Source organism: Macrobrachium nipponense, chromosome 26, assembly GCF_015104395.2.
Source record: "Macrobrachium nipponense isolate FS-2020 chromosome 26, ASM1510439v2, whole genome shotgun sequence".
In the NCBI taxonomy this organism is placed as follows: Eukaryota; Metazoa; Arthropoda; class Malacostraca; order Decapoda; family Palaemonidae; genus Macrobrachium; species Macrobrachium nipponense.
The window spans coordinates 73,436,119-73,453,338 of NC_087215.1; the positions used below are offsets into that span (position 1 = coordinate 73,436,119).

The 17,220-nt window shown below is 39.0% G+C and overlaps 2 protein-coding genes and 1 pseudogene across 2 annotated transcripts; all 3 read right to left on the reverse strand.

Moving 5' to 3' along the window:
* Positions 1-3,005: 3,005 nt before the first annotated feature.
* LOC135199882 (cuticle protein AM1199-like) lies at positions 3,006-4,580 on the reverse strand. The gene is made up of 3 exons (XM_064228014.1): positions 4,462-4,580; positions 3,764-3,960; positions 3,006-3,620 (listed from the first exon to the last, which is right to left on the reverse strand). Exons 1-3 carry the CDS (start codon positions 4,468-4,470, stop codon positions 3,449-3,451), a joined length of 378 nt encoding a protein of 125 aa, XP_064084084.1. The 5' UTR covers positions 4,471-4,580; the 3' UTR covers positions 3,006-3,448.
* A 2,754-nt stretch (positions 4,581-7,334) lies between these two features.
* Positions 7,335-8,595, reverse strand: LOC135199883 (cuticle protein AM1159-like; annotated as a pseudogene).
* A 3,903-nt stretch (positions 8,596-12,498) lies between these two features.
* LOC135199884 (cuticle protein AM1159-like) lies at positions 12,499-14,502 on the reverse strand. The gene is made up of 3 exons (XM_064228015.1): positions 14,355-14,502; positions 13,391-13,590; positions 12,499-12,803 (listed from the first exon to the last, which is right to left on the reverse strand). The coding sequence occupies exons 1-3, from the start codon at positions 14,361-14,363 to the stop codon at positions 12,632-12,634; spliced, it is 381 nt and encodes a 126-aa protein (XP_064084085.1). The 5' UTR covers positions 14,364-14,502; the 3' UTR covers positions 12,499-12,631.
* Between the last annotated feature and the right edge of the window lie 2,718 nt (positions 14,503-17,220).

Genomic DNA, 17,220 nt, shown 5'->3' on the forward strand with positions numbered 1-17,220 from the left:
GTGTGTGTGTGTGTGTGTGTGTGTGTAATTCTTGGGAAATAGCTCATTTCATAATCAAAATCAACTTCAAGTGAAACAACGACACAATAAAATCTCGTTTAATTAAATATGCATCCATCACTGACAATACATCGGTATTTCAAACTTTTATATTTGAAGTCCACTGAATAAATCCTCGCTATGGATGATTATCAGTTACTTATAAAGAACACTAAGATCTATAATAGTTTTCCTTAATTTTGGTTATTCTTACATTGCGAGAATCGTTGTACGATCTGTAACGATTCTATAATATATTCTGAAGAAGTGAGACATAAATCAGAGTCGGCGCTCGGCTGCTTTGAAGAATGACTCAGTTCCCACTGATTGTCGATCTGCCCCTCTTCCACTGTCCTGGTTATTCTCTAAACAGACAGGTTGGTGCAGCTTCCATCACTGACGCTTTCCAGCATCGGATTGAATAATATTCACTTTGCTAGCAAGTTTTATCCTGGCTAAAAATCTAGGAGTTTTATCTTGGCTACAACTAAAATGTGGAATAGTTTGCCCACTGTAGTTCTGGAATCTTCTGATCTCCAAATATTTGACAGCGACGAGCAAATTCATTCCTGCTCTCTGCTGCTGCTGCTGCTGACGACGCTTAATGAATTTCAGGTGTGTCGGTTTTATGTTCTATTCCTTGATATTTAATTCCGTTTTCTACAACTTGTCTCCTTCTGCAGGCTGATAGCACTTTGGAGTCCTTTTGGGTTTATTATACTCTATTCCTTCATATTTTTCCATTTATCACCTTTTCCTATTAACTTTTCTCTTCCTGTACGTTAATTTCTCTTGGGAACCCTCTCGGGTTTATCATAGCCTGAGGATTTAAAGAAAGAAAAAAACTCACCTGGTTTTGTCGTCAACCAATTCCAACGAGAAAATCACAGCTTAAAAAGTATTTGCTTCGGATACTCCCTGTATGGAAAATGAGTTCCAGGAGTTTTGAGGGGTAGAGCTGGACTTCTCGATGCACATCACGATGGAAACATAGCAGGGAAAGGTATCCTGATCCTTCAACAGTTTGTCATTGGAGCCGATGTTCTGTGAAACATCTGAAGTCGCACTTTCAACGCTGAGCAATGTTCCGCGAACGTTAGTAACACGTACCAATCACACATTGAAAACATAGCGTTTTGATTCAATACAACGCTGCCTCTTCAGGAAATAGAATCAATTAAAAATAATCTTAGGAAACTAAGCTATTTAAAATACACACCACATTCACGGATAGACACACCAAAATCAAAGTAGTTTCGTCAGAACCTTAGAATAACCCACACACAGATGATAGAAACTGACTTGCTCGGATAAAAAGAAAATGAGGAAATCACTTTCCAGTGCTCAGCTGTAAATAGTTGTACTGGAAATGCCGGAGTATTTAACAGCGGTACGATTTTTCTTCTTCTTTTTTAATAGTAATTATAGATATCCAGACAGAAAGGTCGTTGTTACTCTACACTTAGCCTATGGCAGAAAAAATCTCTGAGGTCAATGTAAGTCTTGCGCATTTTTTAACGATTCCTTGTTTTGATTGCTCAGGATTCGATGACCAGCTAGCAGTTTTGTGACTTATGCCCCTGTGGAAATCTATTCGATTACTTCCAGCACTGGCTTCGTGCACCCCACGTATATCCCGTGATCACATCTCGGGCAAAGTATATTTATACACACTAGAGGAATGGTGCGAACCTCGAATTGAAACAGCGATCCGAATGTCGGTAGATTTTTGGGATAAGACGTTATCCTACCATTCAAGGACCTCGTTTTGCCAAGGAGTCTCAAGCCAGAGCCTATTTCAGCATCCCTGCAGGTAGTTCATCTGCTCAATCGTACCTTGCATTCATAGGTGGTCAATCATCCAATTACGGTTAGGACCAAGCGTGAATAAACTCCATTAATTAGTAGTAGAGCATTTTGTCCTTGTCAGGTAAATCCAGAAAAATGGTTCTAGACCATTGATTACACCAAGAATCCCACGGGGTTTCCATTTCTCTATTTTGGTAACAAGAGTTGTTGATTTTCCCATCTTTCACATGGGACAAAACGAGATGCTTCAAGAGTCTCGTCTTTTGAATTTAAAAAGTCAAGACGTTACAAGCAAGAATCTCTTCTTTTGGATTCAAGAAACCAAGAGGTTTCAAGAATCTCTTGTTTTGAATTTAAAAAACCAAGAGGGTTACAAGAATCCCTTCTTCTCAATTTCAGAAACCAAGAGGGTTACAAGAATCTCTTCTTTCGATAACAGGAGTTTTGGAGATTCCCTTCCTTACCCACAAGAGGCTCTAAACATCTCCATCTTTGATAACAAAAGCTTTTCAGGAAGCTCTATTTTTGAATTAAGTAACCAATGGGTCACAAGAATCCTTTCTGTTTAATTCAAGAAACCAAGACGGTTACAAGAATCTCTTCTTTCGATACCAGATTTGGAGATTCCCTTCTTTAATCACAAGAGGCTCTAAGCATCTCCATCTTTGATAACAAGAGCTTTTAAGGTTCCTTTCTTCAACTGGAGAAGCACTTATGTTCCCCCTCTTTACGTAACAAGAGGTTTTGAGGTCATCTTCTTTTTAGCAAGAAAACTGAGAGGTTCTATGGTTCGATTTTTCGATTACAAGAAGCCAAAGGGTTCCGAAGCACGTTTATGTAATAAAGAGGTTTTTTGGGTTCGTTTCTTTAGATTACGAGTAACCAGGAGGGTTTGGGTTTCTTCCTTTTCGTTGCAAAAAACCAAAACCTTCTCGGTTGTCTTTTGGCTCACAAGAAACCAACATGCTTTGAGAGTTCGGTTCCTCTAATTATTGAGGTTTTAAGATTCTTTTCTCATCTCATTAAGAGTCAAGAGCAATTCCAATCTCACTATTGTTTACTTAATGTATATCAAGAGGTTTGCCTTACCTTACTTAAGGCTTTAAATTCTCACAAGATGCTCGCTTGTCAATTATATGCAACAAAAACTCATGAAATTAATTGTGATTTTTAATTGTGACACTGCAGTCAGATTCTGTTGAATAATGGATTTCACCGATGGAAACATGTAAATATTTTCATATATTGTATTTCATTGATATGTATATAATATTTGATATTCCAAATAAGCTATAATTTTAGGAAGACTTCTAAAGGCTAAAACATAGGTACAGTAGGAAATAATGTTTCTTTTGAATAAACCATTTTTTGAAATCAGATGACATATAATTTACACGGCTACTTTTTTGCTACGACATCTTTCACCGAAGCAAAATCAAAATATCTTAGACCAAAATTCACAGCTTCCAAAAAAGCAGTATTCAATGATTCAAGACGTGAAATAATTTTCGTTCTTCGTCGAATAACTCGAGTCGTAGACAATGAAACAAGAGAAACGAGATAACAATTATCAACGAACATTTCTGGTGGGCGATAGTGATCACTCGAAGGTGATTCCTGCAGCTCTCTGTTCGTCGGCGATCCTCAGGAGTTCGATGACGTGGGCGGGAGTTGGGTGGGGGGTGGGCAGGAAGGGGGACTCGGCACGGAAGCCATTTTCGTCAGCCACGTACCTCACCTCGACGAAGCCGCTGCCATCACTCAGTGGGAAGCTGCAAAAATGAATAAATAAATAAATAAATAGTTTGATAAATAAATCAACATTTCGAATGCTTTATGTAAACAATCAAAATGTAAGGGTCAAGAATATCCTAAATGACTCGAAACATCATTTGCCTGTAAAGATTCTAGTTACCTGTAGGAGCCCTCAATGTTGGACTGCCCCTGTGACCCTTGAACGCCGGCGGCCTGAGCCACGATGCCGTTCTCTGCCTCGAAGACGTAACTGAAAGTGCCATCGGCGTTGTCAGTCCTGTCGTCACGAGTGATGGCAACGGGATCCTGGATCTGAGGAGCTGCCAAAGCTACGCAGGCCACACAAGCGAGGATAATCTGGTGGGAGATAAATCACATGAGGTGATTAGCAGAACAAAAACACCTTTTGAATCTTTCGGAGATGAAAGCAAAACCACATTCTACGTTTTTGCAGATGCTCGAATAGGAAGGTCCACACAAGCGAGGATGATCTAGTGGGAGATAAATCACATGAGGTGATTCTAAGGGAAAAGACAAATTTTGAATCTTTCTGAAATAAGGTCAAATCCATATTCTACGTTTTAGCAGATAAAACTGGAAGGTCCACTCAATTCAGGATAATCGCCGGGGTGGGGGCGAGACATAAGTAACAGGAGAAGGAGACTAAATGGGGAAAAAACACATTTTCTCTCTTTCAAAGATACAATCAAAACTACGTTTTTGCAGACACTAACAAGAATGCTACTTCCAGGAGGTATTACCAACCAAGAGATAGCATCCTAATTGTCAGTTTCTTTAAGAACGCAGTCTAACGTTCGTGAATCTACTAATGACGAAGCTTATATCAAAACTTCTCACCAGCTTCATGATGTCGACGACTGGCACGGTTGGTTGTTCGAGAACCACTGATGTAGAAAGCTAAAGTCCTGCCACATTTATATCTCTCCACGGCGTCTCCCCTCACCCCGCGAAACTACTCCGGCCTCGTATCAGTAACCTAAGAACGTCTTGTGGCACGAGAAAAATCAGATCCCAAGGACGCAACTTTCCAGCGGTTGCAGATTCAAGCACTGAAAGTTTGAGCGAAGTCGCTTTTCAGTCCCAGTCATCTTTGGGGCTTTGGAGACACCATTTCTCAAGCGTCATTTGTTAAGTTTTGAATTTGAGCAACGACAATGCACAAATGAATACGAATGTCGAATTTGATTTTTTTTTTCAATGTCAAACTTAGGAGTTTTAGCGAAATGGACCTTGGCTATAAATTATTTTCGTCTTTGGTAGTCCTCTTTCTCAACAATGGAATGTTCCATCATTTAAATTTTTGATGCAGTTTTTTTTTTTCAAAATGATGGAGTCTGAGGTTTTTTGCAAATGGCGTTATCAATTTAATAGTACAGTATGGATTTTCCATATTCCAACAAATTTTCCAACCACCCTCTCTCTCTCTCTCTCTCTCTCTCTCTCTCTCTATCTCTCATTCTCTCGTCTCCTCTCTCTCTCTCTCTCTCTCTCTCTCTCTCTCTCTCTCTCACTCTCTCTCTCTCTCTCTCAAATCTGAACTGATACATTTCATGCACTTACATTCATGTTTTCTATGTATAATCAAATCAAGGACAAATGTTTTCATTTACTATGGCTGTCTATGAATGTCTATACATGAACTTTGTACACATACATACATACATACATATGAAACCTGGAGACATTCAGTACCAGGAAAAGGTTCGGAATACAGAGAGAGAGAGAGAGGAGGAGAGAGAGAGGAGAGAGAGAGAGAGAGAGAGAGAGAGAGAGAGAGAGGTATCAATCAATAACTGAAAGTTTTTACAGGAATGAGGAACTGGTTTTCAATCATTATTTGCTTCTTCTCTCTCTCTCTCTCTCTCTCTCTCTCTCTCTCTCTCTCTCTCTCTCTCTCTCTCTCTCTCTCTCTCTCTCTCTCTCTCTCTCTCTCTCTCTCTCTCTCAGCATTCGAATCAAAGTCGATGTCTTAAACTCACCTTGTCAATCAATACCAGGTCATTGCCTACAGAACAATATTTCTGGTACAATCCACCAGTATAACACTGGATTCTTGAAGAAGAAATTATATTTCTCATTATATCCGATCATTGCTAACTTTGTCTCTGTATAAAACATTATATTTATCTACATTACCATCTAAAAGCTATACTTGAAATTCTGTCACAGAAACTTCATTTAGGGATGAACTCATTACAGCAAAATACAACTGTATCTTTCAGCAATGTGGTTAAAGGTTTCCCTATAACGCCATTGTATCTTCTATTCAATAACATTAGTTCGTGAGATTCTTATACGAGCTATTTATTTCTTTATCCAGTCTTTGTTTTGATTGTTCTGTCAGTACACTACCTGATCAGATTCAATCCTGTCCTTTCTGTGGCTTTGGCTGCCCCTCAGAAAATTCACTCAAGACGAAAGAGCCGACGAAGGGGACGGAACTCGAGTTACCTCTTCGAGGTCGAGAACGGCCTTACCACTCAAGCCTTCGGAATTCAGGTATCTTAGAGGCAGACCAACATCGCAGTTCACAGATGACCAATCCTCTGACTGGAAGCATGAAAATATCTGTCAAGATTTATTTAGGCAGTTTCATAATCTCACAGATTTTCCGAAGCGTACGTTAACTAAGTTATAAGAAGCCTACTTCGAGCAAGAGCTATTGCTGTGAACACAAGGATTCATGTTTCTTTTTGATATGTAAGACTCCACTGTTGATTTTTTCCACAGTTTCCCTCTGAGTGAGGAAGAAACTTTGTCGTATCTGCTGTTCACCTGAACCTAGTTATATTAAGTGGACAATATCCTTTGACCAGCAAAAAAATCTGGGCCATATCACTAAGACACTCGACCCGAATTCATGACGAACCCGAGTGCCTCTGTTGGCGTAAGTAGCCATTCATTTATTAGAGGGCAAGTTAACTGTGGTGATTTGTGGCCGGCCTTGAGAACACTTCCAATAAGCAGGAAAATTAACATCCTCTGAAGACGACCCTCTACAGTAAAAAGGAGTTTACATACATACATACATACATATTTTTACCTTTTCTCATCAGACGACAGGTAAGCTATCAAGTTTGTCAGTCGTCCTGCGGCAGGAATTCCATATTGGGCGCCAATGGTCCTTCCTGCTGTAAGTCGTGCGTTTCTTGGGCAGTCAACTAAAAGCACACCAGCATGCTACTCCTGTCGTGAGCTTTCGGGAATGATAATATGCTCCACCCAAAAACCTATAAGTCCCATCCGGTTACAGAAGTCCCAACATTGCCTCCGAGCAGTTTTTGGTGGGTTTCAGCCAACTGCACCTCTTCAAGGTTTCACAGATCCTTGTCATGATACATGTTGCTCTTAGGACCGTAGTGGAAACGGTACATACGTATATACATACACACACATTATCAATACAATATTTCCTTAATGTAAAAGTTGATTCATGATCAGAAACCTCGGTACTTCGAAAATAAGCATTTTATGAAAAAAGTAGTACAGTGATACAGCTAAAAACTGTACTAACTAAATCATAATGGAGATTTGACGAAAAGCGAATCTCTGAGACATATATACAATGGAATTTTGGACTCCCGTCATACTTGGATGAAGGATCGAAGTTTGTTTGAAATTTCCGTTATAAATGTTTGGTCAGGCGCTGAGCAATGCCCAGTCTGGTAAACTTCAAAAGTTGTCTTTTGGAATATAAAAGAAAATAAATGTATCTTTGTGACATCAGTTTATTTCAGCATCTCCCTCACTGCTACTCCAGAACTTCGACATGACACAAGCCACATATTTACATGATTTACAACAGATTACATGGACTCCGTTACTCGAAAGTGATTCCTGCAGCTCTCTGTTCCTCGGCGATCCTCAGGAGTTCGATGACGTGGGCGGGGGTTGGGTTGGGTGGGGGGTGGGCAGGAAGGGGGACTCGGCACGGAAGCCATTTTCGTCAGCCACGTACCTCACTTCAATGACTCCACTGCCATCACTGAGAGGATAGCTGAAAGGGGACAGAGAAATGATTATTGGCTGATTCAAACCTGTTCAGAAATCCTAAGATTTTCATAAAGCAAGAGTAGCCTTAGAAGTGAAACCACTGAAGACCTAGAAATAAAATCGCTACAGTACCCTGGTGTGCTTTAGAAATACATTTCATTTCAATGTTCAGTGGATGTGATGTTTAACAGCCTAATAAAAGAGTGCATACCCCCAAATCCTTACCTGTAGAAGCCCTCGATGTTCGACTGCCCCTGGGAGCCCTGGACACCGGCCGCCTGGGCGGCGATTCCGTTCTCGGCCTCGAAGACGTAGCTGAAAGTTCCGTCGCCGTTGTCGACTCGCTCATCCCGGGTGATGGCGACGGGGTCCTGTAGGATCTGTGGGGCAGCTGAGGCCAAGCAGACGAAAGTGGCGAGGACGATCTGCAGAATGGAATGGAATAGAGGGTTTAGGCCAAAGGGCAAAGCAATGGGATCTATGAGGTCATTCAGCGCTGAAACGGATGTTGACAGTGAAAAGGTCTGAAAGGCGTATCAGGAAGAAATCCTCTCAGTTGCACTATAGAATAATTGTTAGGAGTGGGTGGATAGCAAGATGGAAGAAAGATAATAAGAATGGATTATAAAAGGAATGCAAGTGGTTGCATATAGAGGCCGCAGGTAAGCTGCAAGGAACATTTAGTGGTGCCTACAGTGCACCCCGTGAAGTGCACCATTTTCCAGGATGGGACTTTTATTAGGGCTTCGGGTTACGTCCCCAAGTCCTTAGCATTTTAGCTAAATGAAAAAATAGATAAAATAGATAGCAACCAGAAACGATGCAATAGTCTTGAATTATGACAACACGATATCTGAACTGCAAACCCATTCGAAGCCCTAACCGAAATTCATGAACGATATATATTTTGTGCACTTAAAAACGGAGGCAACTCACAAGCTTCATGTTGACAACGGTATGCGTCGGTGAATGTGTCCCTTACAACGACCAATTTCATATTTATAGTCCTCTTTCCTAACTGCACATCTTCTCCCTTGGGGCTAACAGGTTTGGCAACTATCTCTGGGAAGGACAACCTGGTTCATTTTTGGCATTCTTCACGACATCGGATCGTTCCAGCACAGGTCCTCAACTGTTCCTCTCTCTCTCTCTCTCTCTCTCTCTCTCTCTCTCTCTCTCTCTCTCTCTCTCTCCTCAGCAACGTTTGTACGTTTGTGTACGCTGATAAAAAGGGAACTTCGAAGGCGCACACCTGGTCACCTTGCGAGTGGTACGTGGAAATCCTTCAATCACGCTTCTTAGATTGCAAAATGCCACTCTCTCTTAGCAGTCAAGTTACCCAGACCTCGGCTTCATTCGTCTGGCACTAAATCTTAATTACACAAATTAGGCTTCATGTCTGAGTAATCGTGAAAAAGCAATTTCTTTATTTCCTTATTTCTTGAACATATACTGAGGTCGAAGTGTATGAATTGCCACGATGTTGTCAAAAGGTTTACATCTCAGCTACTTGGAAAAACTGATTATATTTGGCGAACTCCTGCATGATCACAGGTTTTGGTGTCATGTGGAAATAAATGTCCCATACGAGGGTTCACAACTCGCCTAACTTAATTCAGCCATTACGATACGAGGCAAATGATTTTGTAGAGATTAACCAAAAGAGGCAGCAGTTTTGATAGTAGTTAAAAGGTTTACCCTTTTTCAGGTTTACCCTTGTTCAGTCTTAACCCCTCTTCCATTGCTGTCGCTCTTGGTCTTATATTCTTATCTTTTATTTCTACCAAAACGACCCAACAGTTTGCACTTCACGCCTGGCAATAACCTAATGTTTTAAGTGTCATGCATCTCTACACTCACCTCCTAGCCACTCAAGCTATTTATGCATGTTTAATTGATCAGGAATCCATACTTCTCTTTATTAGTAAATAAAAATTTACCCTTATTGTGGGAACAGCAATCTCATTAAGTTTTTTCTCCCACGAAAAATAAATTTTCTGTAAATCATTCAGACGAAACGAATTTTTCGATGATCCAACCATCAAAAGGCTATCTTCATTTGTCTTCATATATATAAGAAGAGTACTTACTAAGACTGAATGAAATGGTGTTGTTCGGCTTTTTTAGATATCATTTGTTTTCTCTAAAATATATTTAAACTTTCTGTTTTGCGCTAGAAATTAGTAACTAAGTTTTTTGTAATCAGCTGCATATAAAGTTTTGTTTGCAAAGTTTTACTCGTAAAAGTGAAATTATTGAAAATGCTATATATAATATGGCTTAAGGTGTTCTTTTTTTAAGGTTTTTATGTGTATTTTTGTGTTCTTTTGTGGGACCATATTGAAGAATCTACAATTTTAATTGTGTAAATGTGTTCAATAAACGCCCACCTATCAGTCTGTTAATTTTCAGCTAATTCTTGTCTCACAATTCCAATTCTTATTATATTTGTAATTTGTCTCTATTTCATCCTATTTCCGTCTATGCTCATAATCTCTACATAGCTATCTATATTCTTTTTGAAGCTATCGGAGTATCCAGCCTAGGGGTAGGTTTGTTTGTTTGTGTGGTGTTTTTACGTTATATGGAACCAGTGGTTATTCAGCAACGGGACCAACGGCTTTACGTGACTTCCGAACCACGTCGAGAGTGAAGTTCTATCACCAAAACTACACATCTCTGACCCCTTAATGGAATGCCCGAGAATCTAACTCTCGGCCACCGAGGTGGCAGGCCAAGACCATACCAACCACGCCACTGAGGCGCTCCAGAGGTTTGTTTATTCATTTCTCCTCGAGAAAATTAAAAAAGAACTGGCTACTTTGCGGTTTTTATTATCATTATTATCATTCAGGGATTTATCCGTTCTTTTAGAAAAATGGACTTGCATCTATCCGAGAGAAATTTTACTGGTCCTGCAACTCAAAATGCTATTCTAATGGTCAGGTCGGCAACGTGACCTCGTTCTGATACTCTGGATGTTGGTTTGAATTCTGCTGTCATTATTACTTCATATTCTCGTATTTTAGATATTAAACTTCGCTGTGACAAGCGTTTCATATAAGAGTGTAGAATTCCTGAGGGTATTGTAGATTCTATAGGTAATTTCTTTAAATACTACATTTAACATTTCCAAAGTATTCTCATCTTGGAATCGTTAACTTCAACTGCCACTGCCTCAAATCCTGTTCATTTCATGCAGATCTGTATAACTACAAGAAGGAAAGGACTAACAAGACACTTCTCTACACTACGGTAGGGATCTCATCACCGTCTTTTCAGTATTAATGTCTGTGGACATTACTACTGATATATCTACGGTCCTGGGTAGAGTCTGACAGAAGTCCTTGTGCATGTATGAATATGGAATTTGCAGTGTGATTAAATACATCTGATGAAGAAACTGTTAATTTGATAATGGGGATCCTGCGAGCGCTGTGGAAACGGTGCGGGACCTGGATAAGCCGTCAACAAGTAACATGTATGTATGTATGTATGTACGTATGTATGTATGTATGTATGTATGTATCGGTGGTTCTAGCCCTCCTTATGACGGATCACTTATCACATATAAATTCCCCTTCGGTGTTTATGCTGGAGACGAGTGAATTTTTTATACTAAAAGCCATTTGTGTTTAATGTATGAAAGCATAAAAAAACGGTGTGCTGTGTTCGACAAGAATTCATTTATGCATGCATATGCATCTATATATGGTGTGTCTCGACTCAAGATACAGTCTCAAACGCTAATGGGAAATGGCACCATAATACCATTATGCCAACATTTCACAACAGTTGCTGACGTAGCATTTTCAAGGACACTATTGAAAACCACCTTATCAAAAATCACATTGAAACGTCGATTTATACATAAATCATATGACAAACACAAGGCTAGAGGAAAAGTCACCACACTTATCTAAACAGCAGGAATAATAAGACATATAGAAATATTATAAGTTTTTTTTTTCAAGAGCCCAACAGAGGAAAGAAACCAAGAACATATGCAATAGGTTTAGCAATAAACAATTGTACAGACGTTGTTTCAGTGTTAGCGTTGGAACATCATTCTTTATAATATAATTATGGATTCTAGCAAATCTATGTCTTATTCGTTTTGGGTTTGTTCTATGATAGCCAAGTCTTCATTATAGATATTATTGCATATTTTCCTCATCATTTCTCATATTTCAGTGCTTACGATTGGTCATTTTGCATCCAGTTTTGTAGCCTAACCCTCCTTGTAGGAATGTGTGAATCCGTCATAGTCTCCTCGTGAATCCGACCTAGTTCCCACACGTATATAAACGATGCCTGAGGACAAGAGAGGGCCAAGACGATCCTTGAGTATAAATGGCGCTCCAGTAAAGCGTGAATTCTTTGGAACAAGCTTCACATCAACAGCCAAGATCGTTCTTGGGGTAAGTAACAAGACATATCTTTCCTCGGGTATCGACACGGAGCTATGAGAAATTAGCGTCAATATTGATTTTCGAAGCAGCGAGCTTGTGAATGACTGATAAATTCTGCCATTCCACATTTTATAGAGAGATCGGCCTTGCAGGAAATCGGTATTCCGCAAGTAAATAGTTAAAGATACAAGTTCGTCATAAAACTGAAACAGTCTATGAAATAGATGAATTATATATATAATTATATATATATATATATATATATATATATATATATATATATATATATATATATGTGTGTGTGTGTGTGTGTGTGTGTGTGTGTGTGCGTGTGTGTGTATAAAAATATAACTATATACATGTGTATATATATATACTTGTATATAATACATACATACATACATAAACATACATACATACATATGTCTTTCTTCAAGGACAAAAGACGCGTAATCCAAAACACCTCATGTGAATTTTAACCTTTATTGACAATAATAATCAGTTTCACGGGACAACATCGACTGTTCTGCTAAGAGAGAGAGAAAAAAAGAAAGAATCAATCGGACATAACCTAAAAGTCTTGTCTCGCTCGATCTCTCTTTTTACTCGAAGGTGATTCCAGCTGCCCTCTGCTCGTCAGCGATCCTGAGGAGCTCCTCGACGTGGGCTGGGGCTGGGGGAGCGACGGGGAGGAGAGGGGACTCGGCCCGGAAGCCGTTCTCGTCGGCGACGTAGCGAACTTCGGCGATTCCACTGCCGTCAGGAAGTGGGAAGCTGCAAGAAGAAGAATAAGAACGCCCTTACTGGTGGGTTTGGACTGGTGATTTTTATGCATAAGTTGATACTTATCATGAACATGCACTGATTAGAGTGGACAGGGGAACTTTTATGCATAAGTAGATAGTTATCCTGACCGCGTGCTGATAAGAGTGAGCAGGTGATTTCTACGCTTACGTAGATAGTTATCATGAACATGTATTGATGAGAGTGGGCAGGGGAACGTGTATGCATAAATGAGTGAACATGTATACACAGATTGCTGTGATGAACTTGTATGCATAAATAGTGATCTACAGTGAGCCTGTATGTATACATAATTAGTGAACAGTAAACCTATATGCATACATAGTTATAATGACCTTGTATCCATGCATAGATAGTTATAGTTATCAAGAACATGTATGCATACATAGATAGTTATGATGAACTTTTATGCATGCATTGATTAGTTATAAGGAATTTGTATGCATACGTAGATAGTTATCATGAAGATATATGCATTCATTGATTCGTTATTATGAACTCGTTATCATGCGTCTAGCGACCAAAGAGACACATCCAGTGCATTACACCGCCCTCACCTGTAGGATCCCTCGATGTTGGACTGCCCTTCGACTCCTGGGACGCCCACAGCCTGAGCGGAGATGCCGTTCTCGGCCTCGAAGATGTACTGGAAGCTGCCGTCGGCGTTATCGACCCTTTCGTCCCTGGTGATGGCCACAGGGTCCTGGAACTGCTGAGGAGCAGCGAAGGCCAGGGCCAGAACACAGGCGAAGATGATCTGCAGAGAGGAATGTGGACTGAGCAATGTGCTCTGAGCAGTGTGTTCTCAGCAATGTGCTCTGAGCAATGTGCTCTAAGGTAATGCTCTGAGCAATATGTTCTAGGCAATGTGTTCTAAATGTGCTCTGAGCAATGTGTTCTATACAATGTGCTTTGAGCAATGTGTTCTTAGCAATGTGTTCTTGGCAATTAGCTCTGAACAATTTTTCTCAGCAATGTGCTCTAAGTAATATGCTCTAGGCAATATCAAAGTGTTGTTTATGGCTGTGGTGACCTGCACTGACCTATGTGTTGCAGTGAGCAATGTCCAGTGCTCAGTAATCAATGTGCATTGAATATAGCTGGACTTTTGATTTGCAGTGAGCAATGTGCACAGAACAGATGAATTTAAATGTATTTTGAAAGTCTTGAATGTTGTCACAAACGTAAGTCATTATCAGTCAATTCTGGAATTCCTCAAAATATCAACCTAACAGCCAACACAAACATGAAAGACGTATCAGGAAAATGACAATGAGCTCAATACCATAAAAGGTGCCAAGACTTTCTTGGCAATTCAGAAACAGAAGACTGGCTGTGCTTTGAGCCTGCAGAGGTATCACAAACTTAGACGCTGTGAGTGATTTCACGAAGCGTTATGTACAAAAAAAAAATTGAAACCTAAGTTAGACTCAAGAACCAAGAGTTCCAGAAGCCTCGGTGGTTTCCAGAACACAAGGGAGGACCCTGTGTTTGCAGCAAGAATTCTCACCAAGTACTTACACACTTCATAACTGGAGCTTTTGGTTGATCTGCGCTCGTCAAGAAACTGCGACGAACTATCGGTTTGCTCACTTTATATACATGTGTACAAGACAAAACAAACAAGTCAAACCGCCTCTATTTTCCCTCCTGGTATTTCTCGTTCTTCTTGTTTGTTATTTGCCTTTCACCTCTCTCTCTCTCTCTCTCTCTCTCTCTCTCTCTCTCTCTCTCTCTCTCTCTGGTCCACCTACCGAGACCCCTTCTTCTCTTATTGAGCCTTAGTCACTACCCGGGGTCGTGCTTGCTTTCCGTGTCTTAGTTTTCGTGTCCCAGATTCCTAGTGTCATTTTATCCGACTTTGGAAGAGAGAGCCTTCATCATTTTTTACTTTCGAACGCCAGACGAATTACTTATGTATCGTCCAAGAATAAAGGTTTAATACGTTTCAATTTCATTGTCTACTCGTTAGCTATTACTTCCAATTGAAATGTATCTAAAACTCTATTCTAGGACGCTACATAAGTAATTGTCTGGCGTTCGAAAGTTAAAAATGAGGAAGGCTCTTTCTCCTCCAAATTACTTTCCGATCTCAAAGTTCCCTGAAGTTGCGTGCATAAGCAAAAGCTTTTGGTACTGAACTTCTGAATGTCCTTTTCTTGTGGTGTTCGCTTATGTATGTATATGTGTATATATATACATACATAAGGGAAAGGTAGAGTATAAAGTAACCTGATATCCGATACATAATAGAAAATACAGTCAACTTTACTTATTTCACTCCAGTTTATCAATCCCAAGCATCCACAAACACGAATTAAGGATATACGTTCGACAAAGTGATACTAAGTACTATAAGGCCCTCTAATTCATACATTCTAGGCATATGTAATCCCATGCCCAAGTAGGACCTTTCTATTGTAATCTGATGTGTGAAAAAGGAATCAATATTGCTAATTCTCTGGGTAAAATTTAATTCCATTTGTGGAAATGTAAACCGTCAATCAAAAATTATTTTGCACATTTCAGTTAGCTGCAGTTCCCAATTCTGAAATGCTCTCCAAAGGCTGATTAAGTGCAATACAGGATTAATTTATAATTAACAAAAATTATAATATATATATATATATATATATATATATATATATATATATATATATATATATATATGACTGGTAAAAATGTTCTGTAACAACAGAATTCCATCTAATAAAAGGAGCCAATAAAACACCAAAATGTAGAGAGAAAAGTACTATATTTCAGAGACTGCTGTCTCTCTCTTCAGGTATATGAATGAGAAAAGTTTACAGAAAAGGTGGTATTTATACCAAGAGATCCGTCCACAAGTAAACGCATTAGTGCCCAGCATCAAATTTAAAGTTGAATGGGAAACAGACAACAAAATTCCTTTTCTTGATGTTTTAATAATCAGAGACACGACAGAATACAAATTTACCATGTACAGAAAACCAACGTTCTCACTTTCATATATTCACTACTTTAGCTATCACGACATTACTATCAAGATAGGTGTAGCTAGCAACCTATTCTTAAGAGCCTTACGAATTTGTTCCCCAGATTTCCTGGAAAAAGAATTTGAACTAATTCGCAAACAACTTTCGTCTTTAAAGTATCCTGACCATATAATTGAGAAAGCAATTCAAAAAGCAAACGTAATTTTCTACCAACCCCCTAAAGACAAGACCAGAGACACACCCAACAATAAAATAAAAATTCCTCACCTGGAGACGATTAAGAGAATAACCCACACCCTTGGGAAATCCAACCCTTTGCATTTACTACCCAAACACCTTAGCCAAATCCCTGATTAACGTCCAACAAAAGACATCTCCAAAGGACTCTGGGGTATACGAAATCCCATGCCAGGACTGTGACCAATCTTACATCGGATTTACAGGTAAATCACTTCCCCAGAGATTAATACAACACAAACGGTCAGTTAGGTATGGACAACAGAACTCGGCTATTTTCAACCATATAAATGAACATAACCATAGAATAAACTGGAATTTGTCACGTGTAATTTATAGCAGCAACTGCCGGTACAAGAGTCAAATGATGGAATCGGCCTTAATAAAAGAGAGGCAGGTAACGAACATCTCAAAAGGAGGATGGATTTCGGACACGATCGACAACGTCTTCATTCAACCAACCCTTAAGAAGATTAAAGGAAGATTATCAGCGGGGGTGACTTAAAATGGCTTGTTTGTGGATGGACCTCTTGGTATAAATACCACCTTTTCTGTAAACTTTTCTCATTCATCTACCTGAAGAGGGAGACAGCAGTCTCTGAAATATAGTACTTTTTCTCTATTTTTGGTGTGTGGGCTCCTTTTATTAGATATTATATATATATAATATGTATAATATATATGTATGTGTGTGCATACATACAAATAGATATATACATTTATATACATATGTACACACGCAAACACACACATACATACACATATATATATATATATATATATATATATATATATATATATATATAAAGATTTTTGCCACGAAGGAAAAAAAATTAAAAGCGAGATAGCCAAGCACTTTCGGTCTAGTTTGACCCTTTACTCAGTTGTGCCTGAGTAAAGGGTCGAACTAGACCGAAAGTGCTTTGGCTATCTCGCTTTTCATTTTTTCCTTCGTGGCAAAAACCTTTATTTATACATGGCATCACGTTTTATATACTTCGTGATCAAGTTATTCGTATATATATATATATAATATATATATATAATATATATATATATATATATATATATATATATATATAATAGCTATTTGTGGAAATATAGCATTTTTTTTTTTATCTCTTTCTTTTGCTGCTGTAAAATTTTGTAATTTTTTCAAAATATAAAGTAAACAT